Here is a 21860-nt window from a genome sequence, read left to right as displayed (position 1 = left end):
GGAACACAAGGCTTAGAGGGAGGAGCCAACAGTACCCTAGTCTGGCCTTAAACTAATTCTCTTGCCTTAGCTTGTTCAGTGCTTGGGTTACAAGCTACTATGCCTGACAGGCTCTGTATTTCCACTGCCCTCTAATAACCCACCTCACAACCAAGTAGCTGGAGACAACCCCATTTTATTCTCTGCCAAGATTCTGTGGGTTTTCAGGATTTGGTTGGATGGTCCTTGTAATCATGTAGTGTCATGTGAGAAGCAGGGTATCTAAGATGACTTCTTCACATGATCCCACCCGGTTCAGTAGCATAGAGACTGGGGACAAAGAGGGATCTGGAAGCCTCTCACACGTGAGTGGTTCAAAGAGGGGACAGGAGGGAAACTGCCAAGTTCAGAGCTGGCACAAATGACTTTGGCCATATTATGCTAGCTGAAGTTTCCACAGGGCCAAGTCAGGGAAGAGCCTCTCCTCACGGAAAGGGAGAGGAATAAACGGCTGGTAGCATCCTGAGTCCTACACAACCTTTTCTGTTTACCTTGAGGAGTTGAGACGTCATCAGAGGGCTCGCTTTGAGCAAGGGCATCAGAGAATATGCCCTGCGTGTGTGTGTGTGTGTGTGTGTGTGTGTGTGTGTGTGTGTGTGTATACACCTGGGCCATAACATTCATGTGGAAGTCAGAGGACAACTTGCAGTAGTTTTCTTTATTCCCATCCTGTGAATTCCAGGGATTAAACTCAGGTGGTCAGCCTTAAGAGCAGGTTTGTGTGTTGCTTGCCACTGCAAACTCCAGGCTAAATGAAGGCCCATGAACTTTCCTGAGTTCTCCTGTTTCCACCTCTCCTCCCAGCAGGAGTGTACGGATTCTAGATGCTCTACCTGCCTCTCCCACTTTCCTTGGGTTCTGGAGATCTGAAGTCAGGTCCTCCTGCTTGCGTGGTGAGTGTTTGTCCACTGGGTCATCTCCCTAGGCTCCAATCCCTGGATTGTTTTGTTTTGATCTCTTATCCCGGCTATCCTCAAACTTGGAGTGAAGTGGAAGGAACCTGGCCTCGAACTCCTGATCCTCCAGTCTCAACCTCTCACACATTGGGATTAGAGGCCTGAGTTGCCACATCTGGCTCATTTTAAACGTTTTCACCCACATTGCGAACACCATAACTGTCTTCAAGTTCATATCTTACAGGTTATTGAGTTCGTGTACACCTTACTAACTAGCTGGGAAGCAGAGACAGGAAATCAGGAGTCCTCGGTTCAAGAGCAGCCAGGGCTGAGTCTGACAAAACCTTAACAAACAAACAAACAAAAATGCAAAACAAAATCCTTCACCAATAAGTGATTAATATTTTATTATTTTATTTTATGTATGCGTATTTTGCCTGCATGTGTGTCTGTGCACCCAACTGTTCTTGAAGTGGACTTATTTGGTTTCCCCAATTTACTTGCCCCTTTAAGATATTTATTTTTAAATCTTAAAAGAGTTCTTTCTTTCTTTATTTTTATTTTTTTAAAGATTTATTTGTTATTATATTGAAGAACACTGTATCTGTCTTCAGACNCTCCAGAAGAGGGCATCAGATCTCATTACGGATGTTTGTGAGCTACCATGTGGTTGCTAGGATTTGAACTCAGGACTTTCAGAAGAGCAGTCAGTGCTCCTTACCGCTGAGCCATCTCACCAGCCCAAGTTATTTATTTTATGTGTGTGATATTTTGCCTGCTGGTATATATGTGCATCACCTGGTGTCCTTAGAAGTCAGAAGAAGGTGTCAGATCACTCAAAACTGGAGTTATAGATGGTTGCCAGTCACAAGCTGCGTGCTGGGAACTGAATCTAGACCCTCTGCAGACAAGAGCACACCGTGTTTAACCACCGAGCCATCTCTCCAGCCCCTGCTTTTATTTATTTTTTAATTAGTGTATGTCTCTCTGTGTTTGTGTACATGTATGGGGGACCCGAGGTGGCCAGAAGAGGACATAGGAGCTGGAATTACAGACAGCTGTAAGCCATTAAACATGAACACTGGAAATAGTGCTTAGTCACTATTGCTGTAAAGAGGCCTCATGACCACGACAACTCTTATAAAATGAATGTATTTAACTGAAAGCTTGTTTACAGTACCAGAGGTTAGTCTGTTATCATCATGGTGGGGAGCATGACAGAACACATGGTACTGGAGCAATATCTGAGAACTTTATATCCTGATCCCCAGGCAGGCAGGCAGGCAGGCAGGCAGGCAGGCAGAGAGAGAGAGATTGGGCTTGGCATGGGTTTTCAAAACCTCAATGCCCACCCCCAGTGACATGCTTCCTCCATCAAGGCCACACCCACTCTAACAAGGCCACGCCCCCTAGTCCTTCTAATCCTTTTCAAATAGCACTACTCCCTAGTGACTAAACATCCAAATATATGTGAGCCCACGGAAGCCTTTTTTTTTGGGGGGGGGGGTTCGAGACAGGGTTTCTCTGTATATCCCTGGCTGTCCTGGAACTCACTTTGTAGACCAGACTGGCCTCAAAATATCAAATAGGTACTATGATTCCCTTGGGACCACGCAGTGAATGTGGGAGCACATGACCAGCTATGAAGCTGACAGTCGAACAAAGGCCATCATGGATCCCTGGTGGATGTCACTGATAGGCACAAGGATTGGAGCTAAACAGGCATAGAGCATATAAGAGAGGCTGTGTCACGGATTTCTGATGGGGGAAGGGCATTCTCCAGGGACCTCCTCCTCTCCATCCTGATTCCCATCTCAAGGTAGGGGCAGCTAATGCTTGGCTTGAAATGGAGACTCAAAGAAGAAAGGACATGAAGAGAGAATAAGGATGGTGGACTCTGAGGGGGAAAGGGAGTCAGAGAGATTAGGGATCTGATGGTGATGGGAAGGATTCTCTAAGAGGTGTCAGTGAGAGATGCTACTCAAGGGTGGCAGCTGCTGAGCCAAGGCCTTGCAGAGAATGGAGGCCCCGAGGGGATCCCAGGATCTGCAGAGTTTCTTATTGTGAGACAGGGTCTTGCTAAGTAGTACAGATTGGAGATTCTCCTGCCTCAGTCTTCCTTGTTGATACGCACCTCTAGGCTGCCTTAAGATGTAGGGCTTGTTGTTATTTTTTTGGTTTGTTTGCTTGTTTGTTTGTGTATTAGTTAGGGTTTTACTGCTGTGAACAGACACCATGACCAAGGCAAGTCTTATAAAAACAACATTTAATTGGGGCTAGCTTACAGGTTCAGAGGTTCAGTCCATTATCATCAAGGCAGGAGCATGGCAGTATCCAGGCAGGCATGGTGCAGGAGGAGCTGAGAGTTCTACGTCTTCATCCAAAGGCTGCTACTGGAAGACTGACTTCCAGGCAACTGGGGTGAGAGTCTTAAGCCCACACCCACAGTGACACACCTACTCCAACCAGGTCACACCTATTCCAACCAGGCCACACCTCCAGATGGTGCCACTCCCTGGTCCAAGAATATACAAACCATTACAGTTTGTTTGTTTGTTTGTTTGAGATAGGGTCTCATGTAGCCCAAGCTAGCCTAGAACTAGGTATATAAAACTAAGGACGACCTTGAACTTTTGATCCTGACGCCTCTTCCTCTGGAATGCTGGGATTGCAGGCAGGTGCTATACCATGCTGAGTTTTGAAGGTCCCGGGATAGAGCACGTGGTTCCTGTATGTTTCATGGAAGCACTCTATCCACTGAAAGCTACATTCTCCAGCTCAGGTGTCTGCTTCCTGGAGGAATGGAGACCCAGAGGAGGGTCTGAAGATATATAGTGAGAAGACAGAGGCTCGTGGTTTCCTGTGAGCGGCAGAGCAGTGTGTGGCTGAGGAGTCTGAGCTCTTGAAAGATGCCCAAGGAGATGCACATAAAGAGCCTCTCAGAAAGAAGAGAAGGAAACTCAGTAAGGGACAAAGGTGGGGAACTGCCCAGGACTACAGTCTGCAGAGCCAGCCTCCGGGGTCGGAGGGACCCCCCACCTCCCCTCTCCACAGTATCACCTCCTCCCATCCCACTCCACCCCCGCCCGGGATTGTAGCGCAGGCGCGAAGCAAACTCGCTTTGCTCTGCTCCAGCTCCGACAGCTTCTGTTGGCTCCGGAGACGCAGGTCCAGAGGTGAGCTCAGACCCCTGCGGCCCGACCCCCGCCCGCCTGGCTCCCCTACCCCTAGCGCCCCTGCCCACCTCTGGCATCCCCAGTATGATTGTGTCCTGTCAGAGCTGGTACATCTGCTCCCTATGCTCTGGCTTTGGGAAGTGAAGTGCCACAGAGCCCCTTGGCACAGAGGGCCTCGACACCCCAGGGCTTATTGGACTAGGCAGAGGCTTCACAGAATGAATTCACCCGCCCCTTTCTAACAACTCATTTCTATTTCTCTGTGCCTCAGTTTCCCAAGTACGCAGTTTGTTTCGTCAGAGATGGTCAGAGAGTGTGGCCGATGTTTTTGACTGCTCTAGCCATCGCACAAGGAGGACTTTCCTTCTTGCTGCGCTGGAGTGGGCAGACCTAAGGACAGATTCTGTGCGTCCTGTGGCCCACAGGTTTGTCTCCTTCGAGACAAGTCCCTAGCATTAAAGTCTCTTTTCCTGGACCACGCAGCCTCTTCCTCTTCCAGCTCTCTTCCCATTAAACGTCTCCCTTTGCAGGTTAGGAACACACTCCTGGATGTTTCCATGGCAACCCCGCGGGCTCCTCAGCATCCTGTCGCTCCCTGTCCTCTTCCCATCCCCCACTCCTAGACCTGCTTCAGACCACCCTAAGATGGGAGGAGGAGGGGCCAGGCAGAGGGATGGCACAGTCAAGGTCACCTTCCTTCTTCATTACCAGTTGGATGAACAGACCCTTTGCATTTGGAGGCAGGGCAAGCTAGAATTACAGGGGAGGGGCTGACTCTGGCCCTTTGTCCCTGTATCCCTCCCCGCCCCTTCTGGGCCTCTATTTGACGCTCACGCTTGGTTGTGGCGTCTCCAGGCCCCGTTCATTTTCCTCACTAGCGCATTCCCAAACAGGGTCTCTGGCCGCATCGCTGCCCCCCACCTTCTCTTGCAGTCCTGTTATCTGGCCGTCATTTTAGGTCACTGCTGTGCCTTGGCCTCTACCATTTATCATTCTTTAGGCTGTTGTTGTTGTTCTATTCCTCCTATTTTTCTTCCTTCCCGTGAATTGTGGGGCGAGTGGATAGTCACGATCCCATCAGCACTCCCGTACATGTGTGTGTGTGTGTGTGTGTGTGTGTGTGTGTGTGTGTCTACACAGGGATTCTGGTGTCACGCTGATTGAAGGACAGAAGGCTCCATCAGAACAAGTCCACTGGTTTTATTTTGTTTGAAGCTGCACATGGCACTGATGGGATGAAGCAGCAGAAAGAGCCAAGGTTTTTTCCCCAGTACCTCGATGGACACAGGTCCCTTCCATCCCCAAGATCTCAGGGTCTCCTTTTGTGGGTTCCTAAATGGTCTTCCTGGAAATCTAGTAGTCAAAAGGATGGAGAGCCCTTAGTCCTGAACTCACGATTCCTTGGGACTTGTGTGTAGGGAAAATCTGCCTCCTGCTTTCAGGACCAAACAGCGTGAAGACTCACACCCAACTGCATGAGTATCATCTACGAAAGTTACCCCCAGAAAGGGTCCTGAAAGGGACAGAAGTTTTGAGGGGGAACATAAGGATCTCTCACTGTAGACATGGGAGCCCCAAAAGTTGAGGAGGGAAATAAAATAAAATAAAATAAATAGTAATTGGAGTTGTCAAGATGGCTCATGGGGGTAAAGACACATGCTGCTGCCAAACTGATGAATGGGGGATTCACTTGGTCAAAGGGAGATAGGTGACTTCGCAAAACTTCCTTTCACTTCCACATGGGTTTGCCTGCACATATGTGTACATCACACAGGTAATTAGTAAATTGGAGGAAGACAATGCCATACAAATTACAGAAGACCATTGAGTGAAACAGCTGTCGTCGTTAGCCCTATTTCCTGGACAAGGTCGTTATTAGTTCTATTTCGCCAACAAAGGAAGCCTGAGAGGTCAGTACCCAATCTAAAGTCACATCAAAGACGCTGTGGGCCCAGGACTCAGTCCAGCTGCCAGATGGTCCTCAGAGAAAACACACAGGCAGGCAGACAGACAGCTGCCGGGTGTAAAGCTGCAAACTCCTGGCTCATGCACGAACTTAGGGAAGGATTCTGCAAGGGTAGGTGGCCTGTGAGGGCAAGGTGACAGAGGAGTGGTGAGGAGACCTCACGCAGGGGCGAAAGGGCTACCATGGCAACTCGACTGACCTCCCTCTGTCGCTGTACCCACAGGGATCCGTGATGAGCTGCAGTCGCCCCTGTGTCTGTAGCCATGGCACCAGTGTGGAGGAAAGTACATGGTATGGGGTTGACTTCTATCCTAATCTCTTCTACAATGACTGGCTGGGTACCACCACTCTCCCCTATAACCCAGAGAGAATCCCCATCCGGTATATCAACCGACCCTGGCCCTCCCTGTGTTGGAAGGTAAGAAAGGCCAAGGGGATGCCACCTGTGGCTTTGGGGAGAAGGCGGGATTGGACTGAGGCCAGATTGTGGCTATAAGAGATGTTAGGGTGGCCAGGAGTCTTCATGTTCAAGGGCCAAAAGTACGGTGTGAATAGGTTCTGAGAACAAAGTTGGATGCTTTGCGGCAAAGGTGGATACAGCCAAGGGCTGAGGACTTTACCAGCTTCTTAAGTCTTCGAGCTCCTCATATTATCAGTTCACACTGCCCAGCTTCCACTGCTACTGTGCTGACTCACGGCCCTTTAAAAACAAACAAACAAACAAAAAACAATGATTAAAACATCATTATGTCCCAGCATGCAGAGGCAGGTGGATTTCTGAGTTCAAGGCCAGCCTGGTCTACAAAGTGAGTTCCAAGACAGCCAGGGCTATACAGAGAAACCCTGTCACGAAAAACCACACAAAAACAAAACAAAACAAAACAACAACAAAACATCATTATGTATTCAACTCCCAGCATGCACATGGTGGCTCACAAGCAGTTGAAATTCTAGTGGCAGGGAACCCAATGCCCTCCTTGGTCTCCACAGGCACTAGGCATGCATGTGATGCAGTCGTAACTGCAAGCAAAACACTCATACACAACCGGGCGTGGTGGCGCACGCCTTTAATCCCAGCACTTGGGAGGCAGAGGCAGGTGGATTTCTGAGTTCGAGGCCAGCCTGGTCTACAAGGTGAGTTCCAGGACAGCCAGGGCTACACAGAGAAACCCTGTCTCGAAAAACCAAAAAAACAAACAAACAAAAAGAAAAAACAAAAACAAAAAAAAACATTCATACACATGAAATAAATGCATCTAAAAATGTTTTAAAAGTACTATCATGTGAGTGTGTTCATGTGTATGTAATGGTTTTTAAATGTTATTTAATAACTACTAGTTATTAATATGACCGGGCTAGCCCCCCACCCCCACCCAATAATTGAGGCAAAGTCCTAAGGACTTAATTTAATCAGTTGTAGCACAATTACTGGGGAAATTGCCCTAGTCTATTCTTCTGTATGCTAGACTGGTTAATTCTCCAGCTATGCTCCCCAGGTACTACTGTTTGAGTCTCGCCTGGTTATTTCTGTTCCAGCAGTCTGTCCTCAGGGATTGTGTTCCTGGTCCATCCCCTCTAATGGAGACCTCCTGTTCCCTCCATCTTCTTTCTCCCTCTCCCTTTTTCTCTCTCTCTCTCCTTCTCTCTCCTCTTTCTCTCCTCATGGTCCCTGAAACCCCTCTACCTACCTCTATTCTCCCCAGTAATTGGCTGTAGCCACTTTTATTTAATCTATGGCTTTAAATTGGGGAACAAAAGTGGTGTGTGTGAGAATTCTGTCATCTGGGAGTAACCAGATCTTGGGATACAAAATTTAGCATTTGAATATATAGCAGCACCAGGACAATCTCCAACATGTGTATACATTTGTATACACATGCAGGTATGTATATACAGGTATATACAACAGAGAGAGAGAGAGAGAGAGAGAGAGAGAGAGAGAGAGAGAGAGAGAGAGAGAGATCTGCCTAAAGTGCTCTGACCAGGAAGTCTTCTCGGATAATCTCGGGTCAGAGGGCAGCTCTCTAGGGCCATGTCACTCTCTAGGGTCATGTCACTCTCTAGGGCCATGTCACTCTCTAGGGTCATGTCACTCTCTCTACCTCCTGAGAGTTCTAGGTCATCAATGAAGCCCTGGGTCGGATCGCCAGCATGGCATAAACGCGAGTGTAGCGGTGACACTTTGATCCTAGCCCTGGGAAGTTAGACGCAGGGGGACCAGAGTTTTAAGGTTGTATTTGGCTATATAGCAAATTGGAGGCAGCCTGAGCTACATCTGTTTAGAAAGAAAGAGAGATCAACTCAAAAATGCCAGAAATTAACTGACTTCTGGGATGCATAATAAAACTGTGGTCTACACTTTGCAAAGCTGAGGAGGAAGGAAGGGTCTTGAGTTCAAGACCAGCCTGGAATAGAAATAGTGTGTTGTAGGCCAGACTGGGCCACTGAGTGAGACCCTGTCTTGAAATACATCGATTAATTAATAAGTTAATAAGTGAATGAATGAAATTAAATAGAGAAGGAATGAAAGCATTTTGTTCCTAGAAGTTTGACTCTTTTTGGGCCATTTGCCAATGCTATGCTAATTACCAGGGCTTTGGAGGAGAAACGCAGCTGCCGGATGTAGAGTTCATCTCACCTACATCTTGCTGTGGATTCCCTCTGTGGGTACCATTGGCAGACAGAAGAGACGTGTGAGAAACACAACTGATGCTCATAACAGTCCGAGGTGTCAGTCAGTAGTCCCTTTGTATATTTCTTCACTAGATACTGTAGAGAAACTGAAACCAAGGGTCCTTCTGTCTGCTTTCAAGGGGCTCCCCTCTAATGGTGAGGCAAGGTGCTAACTCATGTGGGTGGGGGGGGGGNGGAGGGGAAGGGCAGCCTGCACAACCACAGCTCAGGTATACAGAAGGTGCCAGGATGGGTCATGGCCTCAGTACCTGGGATTATCAGAGAAGAGTTCCTGATCAGAGTATTTTAGGCAGAACTTAGGAAAGGCAGGAATTCGTGGAGGGAGGGGGGATAAATGTGTGTATGTTGTGAAGGATTGCACTTAAACATCCTAAACAAACTTCCAACATTTGCCTGGGATGGCCTTAAACTCACTCTGTAGCCCAGGTTGGCCTTCCACCGGCCATCACGCTGTTTCAGTCTCCTGATAGCTGGGATTACAAGCTAACATCTTTTTTTTTTTTTTTTTTTTCTTCCTAAGACAGGGTTTTTCTGTGTAGCCCTGGCTGTCCTGGAACTCACTCTGTAGACCAGACTGGTCTTGAACTCATAGAGATCCATCAACCTCTGCCTCCCAAGTGCTGGGACTAAAGGTGTGTGCCACCATGCCTGGCCTTTTTAAAAATTTTTGTTTATTATTGTATCTGTGTGTGAATGATGTGTGTACGTGAGCATGTGTGCCAGGGTCAGAGGGCAACTCTGTGGAGTTGCTTCTATCTTTTACATGGCCGACTGGGCTCAAACTCGGGCTGTCGGGCTTGCTCAGCAAGTTCCTTGACCTCCTGAGACATCTTGTTAGTCCTCTTTTTTTAAAAAAAACAAAAACAAAAAATGTGTGTACATGTTTGAGTGTACATGTGTGTGCACACATGGGAAGGTAGGTGTTATGTGTGCTGTGTGTGCACACATGGGGATGTAGGTGTGATGCCTTCCAATATTTTTCTCCACGTTACCTTTTGAGACAGTCTCTCACTGTCTAGTCAATGAGCTCTGGAGGTCTGCCTATCTCCACCCTTGCGGCACTAGAGTTACAGACACATGCTGCTTGACTTTTTAGGCAAGACTTCACTGTGCAAAATAGCCCTGGCTGGCCTAGAACTCACAGAAGACAGCCAGCCTCTGGGATTACAGTCATGTTCTTTCTACCATGCCGTGCCTCAAACCTGGCTTTTTTATATGGGTGCTGGGAATAAAAACTCGGGTACTTGTGTTTCCATGGAAGGCACTTAGCCCCTGTGCCATCCCCCAACCTCTCACTTTAAGAACTCTCATGTATGGTCCATTTCATTGTTCAACTAGTTCTTAGTACTGCACGGAGTACAAGACACCCAGTGAGCCAAAACATGTTCTGTCTTGGTTCTCATAGGATTCAGTCCAGTAAAACAGGCAGCCATCGCTCACCTAAAAACTAAAATCCACGGCCAAATCTGTTCAGAGGTGGGCGCACTGAAGGGTCACTCAGCTCTGGGCTTTGTAAAGAGAAAGGACACCTGCCTGAGCCGAAGTCTCCGAGAAGGTGCCTTAGAGGAATGGTTCGAGATGAGACTTGAGGATGTATGAGCATCAACCTGGGAAAGAGACAGAGGGTGAAAAGGATCATGGGGTAAGATGGTACCCAAATAGGAGTGCCAAATAGAGGTGGGATATAGCTCAGTCAGTAAAATGCTTGCCCTCCATTCAACCCCCAGGACCCACATAAAAATGCCAGGTAGAGCTGGAAATGGACGTGCATGCCTTTAATCCCAGCACTTAAGAGGCAGGTGGAACTTGAGAGTTGGAGGTCAGCCTGGGCTGTATAGCAGTTCCAGGACAGCCAGAGCTATGTAGAGAGGTCATGTCTCAAAATAAATAAACAGAATAGTGAAAAGAGAGACAGAGACAGGAGGATCTCGAGGCTTACTGGCCAGTCAGTTCCAGTTCCTGGTGAGAGATCCTGTTTCTGAGAAACACCAGAGGTTGACCCTTTGCTATGTATTATATACACTCCCCTTCATACAACGCACACATACACACTCGATGATGATGATGATGATGATGTGATGACGATGACGATGAAGATGACGAGGAGGTGGAGGAGGAGGAGGAGGAGGAGGAGGAATGGGACCTAGATAACAATGGACGGGGAACTCAAGGTTAGCTTTGGAAACCATTGCTAAGGTGGGTGTGGTGGTTCACACCCGTAATTCCTGTACTTAGGAGGCAAGCTCAAGGCCATCGAGGGCTACATAGAAAGTTCCAGGCTATCCTGAGTAGCTGAGCACGACCTGCCCTCAAAAAGGACTGAAGGTGTCGCTCAGTAGTAGAATGTTTGCCCCCTCCATGTGCAAAATCTTGGGTTCTGCTCCCATCTCTGTCAATGAATTCCCAGAGGGATGTTCGGTGATGCCCATTTCATGATCCTATTGACCCCGACCACAGTTGAGCCTGAATCCTTGCCGTTCCGTCTGCCTCTCCTCAGGTTACCGTGGCCGTGGCCTCTCTGTTTCTCCTGCTGGGTGTGGCAGCCCTGACCACTGGCTATGCAGTGCCCCCTAAACTAGAGCTTGTTAACGAAAGCAAGTTCTCATCGATGGAGGATCCAGTCGCCGACTACAACCAAGCCCTCATGACCTGCCGTGTGGTAGGAGCGACGCTGTGCGGGGTGGCGGGGATCATGCTGGCTGTCTGCCTCTTCCTGATCGCCTCTGGCTGGATGTTCCAGGACATCAAGGCAGAGCCCCTCGTCACTGAGGCTGACAGCCCCGTGGAGGTATTCAGGGATGAGCCTGAGAAGCTGTCCCCTGCCTTCCATGAGGCCAGTAGTCAGTCGCCTTTCTTGACCCCGCCCAGCCCTTTTGGGCAGCAGTCTGTGCAGCCCCAGCGGGACTTGTAAGTCTTCAGGCAGGAGGAGTCAGACCCTTCCAGCCTGGCACTCCTTGCTTTCGTCACCCTGACTACTTCCTCTCAGCAGTGCCAATCTCTCTAGGACCCTTATAGCTCTCCCCTCCCCCCAAATCAAGTCCCACGCTACAATCTCACCCCTGCCCAGGATGGGAGCAAACTCAACCAAGAACTGCTCATTCAGACTCGTGAAAACGACCCAGAGAGGGCCCAGAAACAACCCAGGAAGGCCCAGGGCATGACTGACGATCTGAGTTTTATCTCTCAGACCTACATGGTGGAAGAGAACTGGCTCCCCCCAGTTGTTCTCTGACCCTCACCCCCAACCCCCAATCACACAAAAAAAAAGGGAATAAAAATAAAAATTCCAAGGATTAGGACAAGTGGAATGTTTTTGCCACTCAAAGTCCACCCCCTAGACAGCAGTGCCCTCTGGACTTGATCCTGAGCCTACCAATAAACCTGTGTGCACTCCGTTAGGCCCCAGCACCTTCTTCCTATGGGTGATCCAGCCAAAAGCATGTCCTCCTGTAGGACGCTAGAGGGCGCACTAGGACAGCGTCGGATCCTGTCTCTGGCTTCCTGGATGGGAGGAAGAGGGCTCAGGCACTCCCCACCACCTTTGTGCCCCCCTCTGGTTGTACTCTCCAGGTCCCTGTTTCTCACCTCCTCCATCTTGCTTCGCATTTCAATAAACAGTTGATGCATACCACCAGCGGTGCTTCCTTTTGAAGTTCTCAACCTGTGGGTCGCGACCCCCAAGGGTCACCTAAGACCATCAGAAAACGCAGATATTTACATTACGATTCATAACAATAGTAAAATTACGAAGTAGTAACAAAAATAATTTTTTGTTGGCGTCACCACACAGGTCAAGAGCTGTAGAAAAAGTTGCAGGATAGGGAAGCTGATCTACTGATCTACTGTTCTACTGTTGTAGATCATTGGAAGATGGGGAATGAAATGGTTTCTAGCTGAGACCTACTATGTGCTTAAGTCCTATATTCTCATTTGCTCTCTAGGACAGTCATTTAAGAAAAAAAAAAAAACGATTATTAAACAAGGAGTAGTGGTTCAAGCCTTTAATCCCAGTTCTCAGGAGAAAGAGGCAGGTGGATCTCTGTGAGTTTGAAGCCAGCCTGGTCTACATAAAGTTCAAAGACAGCCAGATTCTACATAGAGAATCTCTGTAATGGGGGGTGGGAGAGAGGTTATTAATGGTCAGATTATTAATGGAGGTAGATCACTAATGGTCAGAGATAGGAAGTCAGGTGTCTAAGGCTGCGTCTGACAGCTTTATTGGTTCATTGCTCCAGGATCGCTCTCCCTCCTGTCCTTGGGTGGGAAGGATATCAATGACTCATTCCTGAGAGGAATGTGGAGAAGAAGGGTTAGAAGCCAGGATCCTAAGAACCTGGCATGGAAGCAGGCGCCTGGAAGCTTACCACTGAGGAGTTGGTGCAGGAAAAGTGTACAGCTTCAAGGCCAGTGTGGGCTGTCTAGCAAGAAACACACACACATGTAAGTGCACAAGCACATGCGCAAACACACTCACATGCACACATGCACACACACATTTGGACTGGGTTCGTACTGAAGAGCTTAAACATCCTGAAAGAGGATAGGCTGCGAAAGGAAAAATGAATGCCCTGTCGGTCTGCTGATCAGAGCATGATTTTTATTAATCGGACTTTCTTAAGTACAAGGAAAGGTTTTTAGCCTGCCCTTGAGTCCCCTTGAAAACTCTCTGCCGCACGGTCATGTATCTGGTAGGCGGGGCCGAGCGAGTGGGCGGTGACAACGCTGCATTATGGGAGAACTGGGGAGGTCTTCTCAGTAGCAATTCTGTGCGCCTGTAGGGGGCGCAATATAATGTTTAGAGGGAGAGTGGTTAGTGGAGGTGAGAGACCCCAACACATGTGCACACACGTGTGCGCGCACACACACACACACACACACACACACACACACACACACACACAGACGGGATAGAGCGACTGCCCATTCTGCAGGACATGAGTGAGGCCAAACCCCATTCTCCATGCTTTACAGACAAGAGTTTCATGTCTCCAACACAAGCTAGTGTGACAGGAAAAGCCATCCTTCCCAAACTTGGCTCCTGACCCCTAGGCCTGTGTTTTCAACTGCTTTACTTACAGAGTGAACTTTCTGTCAGCCACCCAGGCTGTCCCACTGTTCCACGCAAGCCAGCGCAGCCGCTCTGCTGCCTCCGTGATGGCGAGCAGCTTCAGTTGCTCCGTCAAGCCTTGATCACTTTCTTTGCTCATTCCTCAAACCCAGCACAAGTCAACCTTGGACACAGATCCTGTCCCCAGCCATGTCCTGGGCCAAGCTAGTGCCCTGATCTGGCCTATCACCATCTCTCTCCCACTTGGGCAGAGCACCAGCATCTCCCTGGTATCTGGAGCCCACTTTCCCATGCACATCATACTTCCTAACTCTAATTTCTACACTAGAGCTGGACAGGCACTTAGGTCAAGCTCCACCAAGCTCAGGGTCTGCTCCTAAGTAGCTTGGTGAAGCTCAGAGTTTCCCTGAAGCTTACAAGGCTTCACCCACTTGCTGCCACTATGCTTGCCTTCCTTTGTGACCTTGATCCTGCTACCAGTCAAACCAGTTCTCAGTGCCTCCAGCACTAGTGCAGGCTCCAGCCTCCCAGATTTTGGTTAGCTGTTCCAGCTGCAGCCTGCCCCTCCTAAGTGGTCAGTTCCCCAGCCTCCTTCAAGACTGCTCAAAAAAGACCAGGGTGTGGTGGTGCGGCATAGGAAGACTTTGTCTCAAAAAATAGAAAAGACTGCTCAAAAGTCATCCCCATCAGTCTATTTAAAAAAAAAGTGTACCCCATTTTTCTGTTCTCTGTGTACCCTGGGTTTTGGTTTTGCTTTTTCATAGCATTGATCACCTTTCTTCTTTCTTTTCTTTTCTTTCCTTCTTCTTTTTTAATTTTGATACAAAGTCCCACTATGTAGATCTGGCTGTCCTGGAACTCACCTTGTAGACCAGGCTGGCCTCAACTCAGAGATTCACCTGCCTCTGCCTCCTGAGCGCTGGGATTAAAGGCAAGTGCCATTGTGCTTGGATATTGACCATCTTTCAATACACTGCTTTTTTTTTTTTTTTTAAACTGTAGCTGTCTTCAGACATTCCAGATCTCATTAAGGATGGTTGTGAGCTACCATGTGGTTGCTGGGACTTGAACTCAGGACATTTGGAAGAACAGTCAGTGCTCTTACCCACTGAGCCTACACTGCTTCTTTTTTTTTTTGTTTTTTTGTTTTGTTTTTTCAAGACCCGGTTTCTTTGTATAGCCCTGGCTGTCCTGGAACTCACCTTGTAAACCAGGCTGGCCTCGAACTCAGAAATCCGCCTGCCTCTGCCTCCCGAGTGCTGGGATTAAAGGCGTGCACTACCACGCCCAGCTCCTACACTGCTTCTTATATCATTGTTTACTACCTGTCTGCTTTGTTGATGTAAGCTCTGTAGGGTCAAGGACCTGTACCTACAGATGCCTCCCATGGCGTCTAACTCACAGAAGCTCAGTAAGTGTGTAATGAACAAATCGATCCGTAGCACCTGAGAGGCTGAATCAGGCAGAGTGTCTGAAACTACCTAGAGGTCTCAGCTCTCCACACCCTAAAAACCCATCAGTCTGAGTTTTATAGTAATGGGTTTTCTCTGTTGGTGAAATAAGCCAATTCAAACAAATTTAAAAATATAAAACAGGGTCACGTGGGGTCAGCTCTCGGGCAGGTTCACTAGTCTCAGAGAATGGTCCCAGCAAAATCACCATGCAGACAGGGTGGGGGTGTGGGGGGAGAAGAGGGGGCAGAGCCCACACAGAGACAAGAAGTGCAGGGAGAGTGTGTGAGAGAAGAGAGAGAGCTGGTGACCAAAACACCTGGATTATATAGGGAAAAGCCTGAAGCTTAAAGACCTTCAAGCTACTGGTTCAAAGACACTCAGCTCGTGAGCGACAGACAGGGCATTCTGAGCCACAGACCAGGCCACACTACAGTGTCTCTCAGCTTGGAGGTCCCAAGCTGGGAGCGCAACCTGAGAAGCCACCAGTCTGGTCATCTCTTGCTGTTAGATGGGAAGGCGAGCACATGCTAGTGAGAGGCCAAATCTTTTAAATTCAGGCTTCATTTTAGAAAACTTGAACTCGGGTAAACTAACAGGCTTGTACCTAGCATTAGTTTTCAAGTTATTCCCCCAACAAAACCCAAGCCTGGCTTCAGTTTCTAGGCTAATCCCAACAAATCCAGCATTTCCAAGTTAATTCCCAACAAGCCTGACGACCGCCGATGCAGAGAGAAGCAGAAACGAAGCTTATCGTTTGACTCTCGGCACCAGATTATGCTAAAGGCCATAGTAGCTCTCCAATTAGATGCTTGCCAGGCTAGAAATACTCAGCCCCCTCTTGCTGCCTCCCATAAAGCCTTATGCCCCATGATATTCAGGGTTCCTCCCCACCAAAGCTGTCCTGCATGTTGGTGATGGGCTGAGGGGCCCGAGCTAGCTTGAATAAAGACCCTGTTGTGATTTGCATTGGATAGCTCCTGTACATTTTGGAGTGGGGGAGGGGGTTACTAATACTTCCCTGGCACTATATTAACAGAACATTTTCCCAGGGAAATTAGGAATCCAGTGTATTTTCTGGAATTCATTTTTAAAAAAAGATTTATTTATTTTATGTATTAGAGTACACTGTTGCTGTCCTCACACCAGAAGAGGGCATCAGATCCCATTAAAGATGGTTGTGAGTCACCATGTGTTTGCTGGGAATTGAACTCAGGACCTCTGGAAGGACAGTCAGTGCTCTTAACCACTGAGTCATCTCTCCAGCCCTGAAATGTTTTATTAAAAATGTATTAATTAAAAATTGGGGTCAGTGGTTGTGCATGCCTTTAACACCAGCACTTGAGAGGCAGAGGCAGAAAGATCTCTGTGAGTTCAAGGCCAACCTGGTCTACAGAGAAAGTTCCAGGACAGCTAGGGCTACACAGAGAAATCCTGTCTCAAACAAACAAACAAACAAAATAAATAAATAAATAAGAGTACATCTTTAATTTAAATTTAATTAAATAATAATTAATAAAATTTAATTAATTTAAATAAATAGAGTGTTGACTCTAGAGAAGCAGAGGCAGGAACTTTGTTTGAGCCCAGCCTGGTCTACAAGGTGAGCTCCTGTTCAGCCAGGGCTACATGGCTACATACAAGGTCTTGTCTACAAACGGGAAACAAAGTCTGGGAAGAAGATCGGTTGGTGAATTGTGGACTCCAGTGTAATTCCCTAAGCCACTGGAACCCCAGAAACCAGGCATGATGATACACTTGCTTGCATGTCCGTCTGTGCACCACATGCATGCAGTGCCAGTGAAGGCCAGAAGAGGGTGCCAAACACCCATTCCCCGCCCTCACCTCCGCCACTCTCAGCCTGTAGCCCACACTGTCCTGGATCTCTATGTACAGCCAAGAATGACCTTGAACTTCTGATCTTCCTCCGTCCCAGGTGCTACAATTCCACTATTACATTGTAACTGCTCCCTCCTATCCCCGCAACTCCCCCTCCCCTTTCCCTCTCTCCCTCCTTCCTTCCATCCCCTTCCGTAGGCAGTGTCTCATTCACCCAGGCAGGCAGGCTTCTAAGTTGATATATAGCTCCTCATTCTCCTGCCTGAGCCTGCCGAGTGCTGAGGTCACAGACACGTGCCACTATGCTCAGCTTGTGAAACGTGGAAGCCCTGACCTTGAACTAAACTGCTGTTTGTAGATCATTCCTCACAACCGACAACACAAGGCTTTGTGCCAGGAGCTCCTGGAGAGGGGCAGCTAATAGACATGAGGCAGAGTGATAGAGGTCGCCCCCTGGTGCTCCTCAGATGGAATCGCAGCTGCTCCGAAGGCTCTCCTACCTGGGAGGGAAGGTCTTTGTCCCTCAGGGAGTCTCTCTCCCTTCCAGAGATGCAGCCAGAATAGAGAGGTGGGTTTTGTTTCTCTCTCTCTCTCTCTCTCTCTCTCTCTCTCTCTCTCTCTCTCTCTCTCTCTCTCTCTCTCTCTCTCTCTCTCTCTCTCTCTCTCTCTCCCTCATTTACCCCTAGTACTGGGGACTGAATATAGGACCTCAGCTATGCTAGGCAAACGCTCTACCACGGAGTCACGCCTGAACCTTGCTCTGCCTATTTAAATCAGTAGCCAGAGCTCTGAACCAACACACCACCTGCAAGCTGCCTCCTCCCACCAACGCTGTAAATCCAGTGGACTAAATTATTTCAGAGAACCACTTCTAACTCATGCCTAGTCAGAATAGAGAGGTTCATTTCTGGGAACATGGCTGGGGCGGGGAGCCAAGGAGCAAGAAAGCCAAGCTGACAGAGGTAGGGAAGATGTTGGGGGGAGGTTAGGGGTGTTCCAACAGCCAGAGAGACAGAAATGAGCAGCAGCCTGTTCTAGACTTTTCTCCCAACTCTTCCATTTAGACCCTGTGAGGGTAAGCTGGGGTTAGATGCTGTGTGACCCAAGGGCATGTCTCAACCTCTCTGAACCTTATGTTTTGCTTTTGTTTTGTTTTCATTTTTTAATTAAAATTTTATTTTCTTTTATGAGTGTGGAGGGGGGCAGCATATACCACATGTGCATGGGTGCCCACAGAAGTCAGAAGAGAGTGCTGGATCCCTGGAGCTGGAGATGTTCTATACCTGACACGGGTGATGGGAATGGCGCTCTTCCAGAGGTCAGCCATCAGTCTTCACCACTGAGCCATCCTCCTGCACCTGAGTTCTGGGATTAAAGGCTACTGCCTGGCTGTTGATTCTATTAGTTTTGTCTCTAAAAGGTGGACAAGGACCCTGAATCCTTGAAATTGTTTGGAAACCTGTTGAGTCTGACACCTGAACCAATAAACGTAAGCTATTATGGAAAGCGAAAGCCAAGCCACACAGACTAGAACTAGATATGACACAGACAGAAGCCTGTCTTCCAGGGGCTCACAGTCTAGAGGGACATCCTGTTCTGCCAACAGGACAATGGACCAGGCAATAGACCAGGGTAAACATTGTAAGGGGTGATACAGTGTCATATCACAGGGGAAAAACAGGGAGATTCAGAAAGCACATGGGCTGGGGAATGTAGAATGCTTACCTAGCGAACACAGAGCCTGGGGTTGAATCCCAGTACTACATAGGCAAGGTGAGGCCCATGTCTGTAATCCCAGCACTTGAGAGGTAGAAGCAGGAGGATCAGAAGTTCAAAGCCATTCCTGGATACATAGTGAGTTCAAGACCAACCTGGCATTTGAAGAAGGAGAGAGAGAGAGGAGAGAGAGAGAGAGAGAGAGAGAGAGAGAGAGAGAGAGAGAGAGAGAGAGATCTGTGAGTTTGGGACCAATCATGGCTACATAGTGACACTCTGTCTTAGAAATAACCAATAATAGTGACATATCTAGCACCTGACTGGGTTAGGTTTTGTCCTCTGGAGATTCTAGAGGTTTTTGGTTTTGTACATCTATAGATGTGAAGGTGTTTATCACTGCCTCCAGCTCACAGAAAGTGGGGCATAGTATATGTGCATGCAAGCAACCTGCCTGGGATTGATCAGCTAGTGGGCTTGAAACCATGCACGTCCAGAATGCCTCATGCCTCCAGCACCTACAGTGCAGAAACTCGCCAACCTGCCATGGGTGAGGACCATGCCCTCAAATGCCACGCTGCCCAGACCCACAGACAGAGGCAGCGTACCTGTCTATTTCAATGAACATCATCTCCTGCCCCTGATGCATGCTCAGAGAACCTCCGAGTATCACCGTGGAATGGTGTGCATTGTTGGAGGTGAACAGTAGCTCCATTCGAACTCCTAGACACATATGGATGGATGGAAATCAGACATAAGTTCAGTAAGCATGTTACATTCCAGGATGCTCTTTGGTGCACACTCACATGTGTGTCAAGTATTAGGAGGAGGTCTGAGATCCACTGACAGAACCCCCTGTGCATTTAGTCTTTCTCTGCTACTGTTTTATTTTTCGTTTGTTTCCTAGTAGCTATACTGATTGAGCACTTACTGTATTAGTAGCTACACTGATTGAGCACTTACTGTATGAAGGTGAAGTGGCTTGGCTGATACCTCCCAGTCGGCAAATGATTGGGAACTGGAGCCCTGGTCCTACTGCTTCGCCCGTGTACCTGAGTGAACAGGTGTGTTGTGGTTGGGTTTCCATACTGACATTCCCTGTGGCCTTGGATGTCACATGTTCCTGTGAGCCCATGTTCACAGGTGTACTCCACAGTCACTCCTGGTGATAGGACCAGAGCCTATCCTTCCTCTCATGTGTCAGGCGGGGTTGTTGTTAGCAGAGCTGGAAGTTTCCTGTCCCAGCCTCACCAAAGCCAAGCTCTGGGCTGCATGCCACCAGGGACCTGGTGAGGGAGGAACACAGAGGATTTCATAAGCATCCGATCTGGGACACGTGCTCGGGGCCGAGAGAGGCAAAAGAGAAAAACAGGATGCCCTCTGGGGCGAACACCTGGGCAGGGGCCAGACCTGATCTGGTTTGGCGGGGAGGAGCTGCAGGGCATGGTATCTGATTGTGTATACACCAAGAGGGTGTGTGAGTGCAGGTGGAGGAGGGGTTTACAGGGAGGGAGCCCTTCACTGCCCCCCCCCCCAAGACAGGCCAGTGGGAAGGGCCAGAGGGAAGAATAGGGGAAGGTGGGGATTCATCTCTTTTCACAAGTCTTCTGTTGTTGCTGCTGTTGTTTTAAAAGATGAGGTCATCCTTCTGTTGCCCTGGCTGATCTGGAGCCTGGAGGTCCTGCCTCAGCTTCTCAGGGGCTGGAAATACAGGGGTGAGGGTTACCGCACTAGGTAGCCATTTTAGAGATCATAAGTGATCAAGTATTTTAGTACATCCTTTAACCTAACCCAGCACTCCAGAGATGGAGGCTGAGAGATCTCTATGAGTTCAAAGCCAGTCTGGTTTACACAGTGAGTTCCAGGACAGTCAGGGCTACAATAGTGAAACACTGTCTCAGAACACACACACACACACACACACACACACACACTTGGCTATCTGAAGTGGTTCTGGATGGCTGCTGTGGGTTCTTGGTGTACAATATCCACCTGACCCTGCCCACTGCCTGGTGACGAAAAGGACTCCTGGAACATGGAATGACCCAAGCCCTTTGACCTTGCTATGACTTATCTGGAGGCACAAGTGGTATGTGTGTGTGTGTGTGTGTGTGTGTGTGTGTGCGCACGTGCCTGCACACAGCTGTCTGCCACTGCATGTACCCCTAGACCACAGTCCGGACATCTCTCTCCCAGACTTCCACTTCTGCCCCGCACAGCAACAACTAGGCCTGGCGCATGTGAGACCCAGCACCCATGCAAAGCTTCTTCAGCTACAGGGCAAAGGTCTCCTCAGTGTAGACTCCAGGACTCCTCCCAGCTCAGAGATCCCTGATCCTGTCAGCGTGGACTTCTCTACCAGAAGACTTGGACATAGGGGAAACACATAGCCAGAGGCTACTCTTCTGGCCCATGTACATGCGTTCTTCCTAGATGTATTCCCAAATTTCTTTCCTTTTCTTTTTTTATTTTCTTCATTTTCAATTTTATTTATTTATTTTTAAAGATTTATTCATTTATTTTATGCATGTGAGTTCACTGTAGCTGCACAGATGGCCATGAGTGAGCCCTCATGTGGTTGCTGGGAATCAAACTTTCAGGACCTTTGCTCGCTCCGGTCTGCCCCTGCTTGCTCTGGCCCAAAGATTTATTTTATTACTATACGTAAGTACACTTTAGCTGACCCCAGACACACCAGAAGAGGGCGTCAGATCTCATCACTGGTGGCTGTGAGCCACCATGTGGTGGCTGGGACCAGAACTCAGGACATTCATAAGAGCAGTCAGGGCTCTTACCTGCTGAGCCATCTTACCAGTCCCTATTCCCAAATTTCTAAGCACTGACAAAGCCCTCAGTAGTTCAGACAGATGTGCAAATGAAACATTGGTCACTAGGGCTTATGTAGTGATAAGCAACAATGGGAGTTATGGGATTCTCAGAATCCACCAAGCACTGCATCCAGCAGTTCCTGGCCCAGACCTTCACTGAGTGGACACCTGTAGGTCCCAGGCCTGCGTG

The 21860-nt window shown here is 48.5% G+C and overlaps 1 protein-coding gene across 1 annotated transcript; it reads left to right on the top strand.

The window, feature by feature from the left end:
* Nucleotides 1-4038: 4038 nt before the first annotated feature.
* Nrsn2 (neurensin 2) lies at nucleotides 4039-12402 on the top strand. Its single transcript, XM_021194796.2, has 3 exons — nucleotides 4039-4111; nucleotides 6301-6495; nucleotides 11269-12402. The coding sequence occupies exons 2-3, from the start codon at nucleotides 6310-6312 to the stop codon at nucleotides 11680-11682; spliced, it is 600 nt and encodes a 199-aa protein (XP_021050455.1). The 5' UTR covers nucleotides 4039-4111; nucleotides 6301-6309; the 3' UTR covers nucleotides 11683-12402.
* Nucleotides 12403-21860: the final 9458 nt, after the last annotated feature.

The sequence above is a fragment of the Mus pahari genome, chromosome 3 (genome assembly GCF_900095145.1).
Source record: "Mus pahari chromosome 3, PAHARI_EIJ_v1.1, whole genome shotgun sequence".
Lineage (NCBI taxonomy): Eukaryota > Metazoa > Chordata > Mammalia > Rodentia > Muridae > Mus > Mus pahari.
Note: the sequence above shows the minus strand (reverse complement) of the source record. Positions and strands in the feature narration are given on the sequence as shown.

What these genes read in the sequence shown, in the direction of transcription:
- Nrsn2 (XM_021194796.2), top strand. Translation starts at nt 6,310, where the DNA reads ATGAGCTGCAGTCGCCCCTGTGTCTGTAGCCATGGCACCAGTGTGGAG. An exon ending in GGCCCTCCCTGTGTTGGAAG is followed by an intron (nt 6,496 to 11,268) that starts GTAAGAAAGGCC and finishes GCCTCTCCTCAG; the next exon opens with GTTACCGTGGCCGTGGCCTC.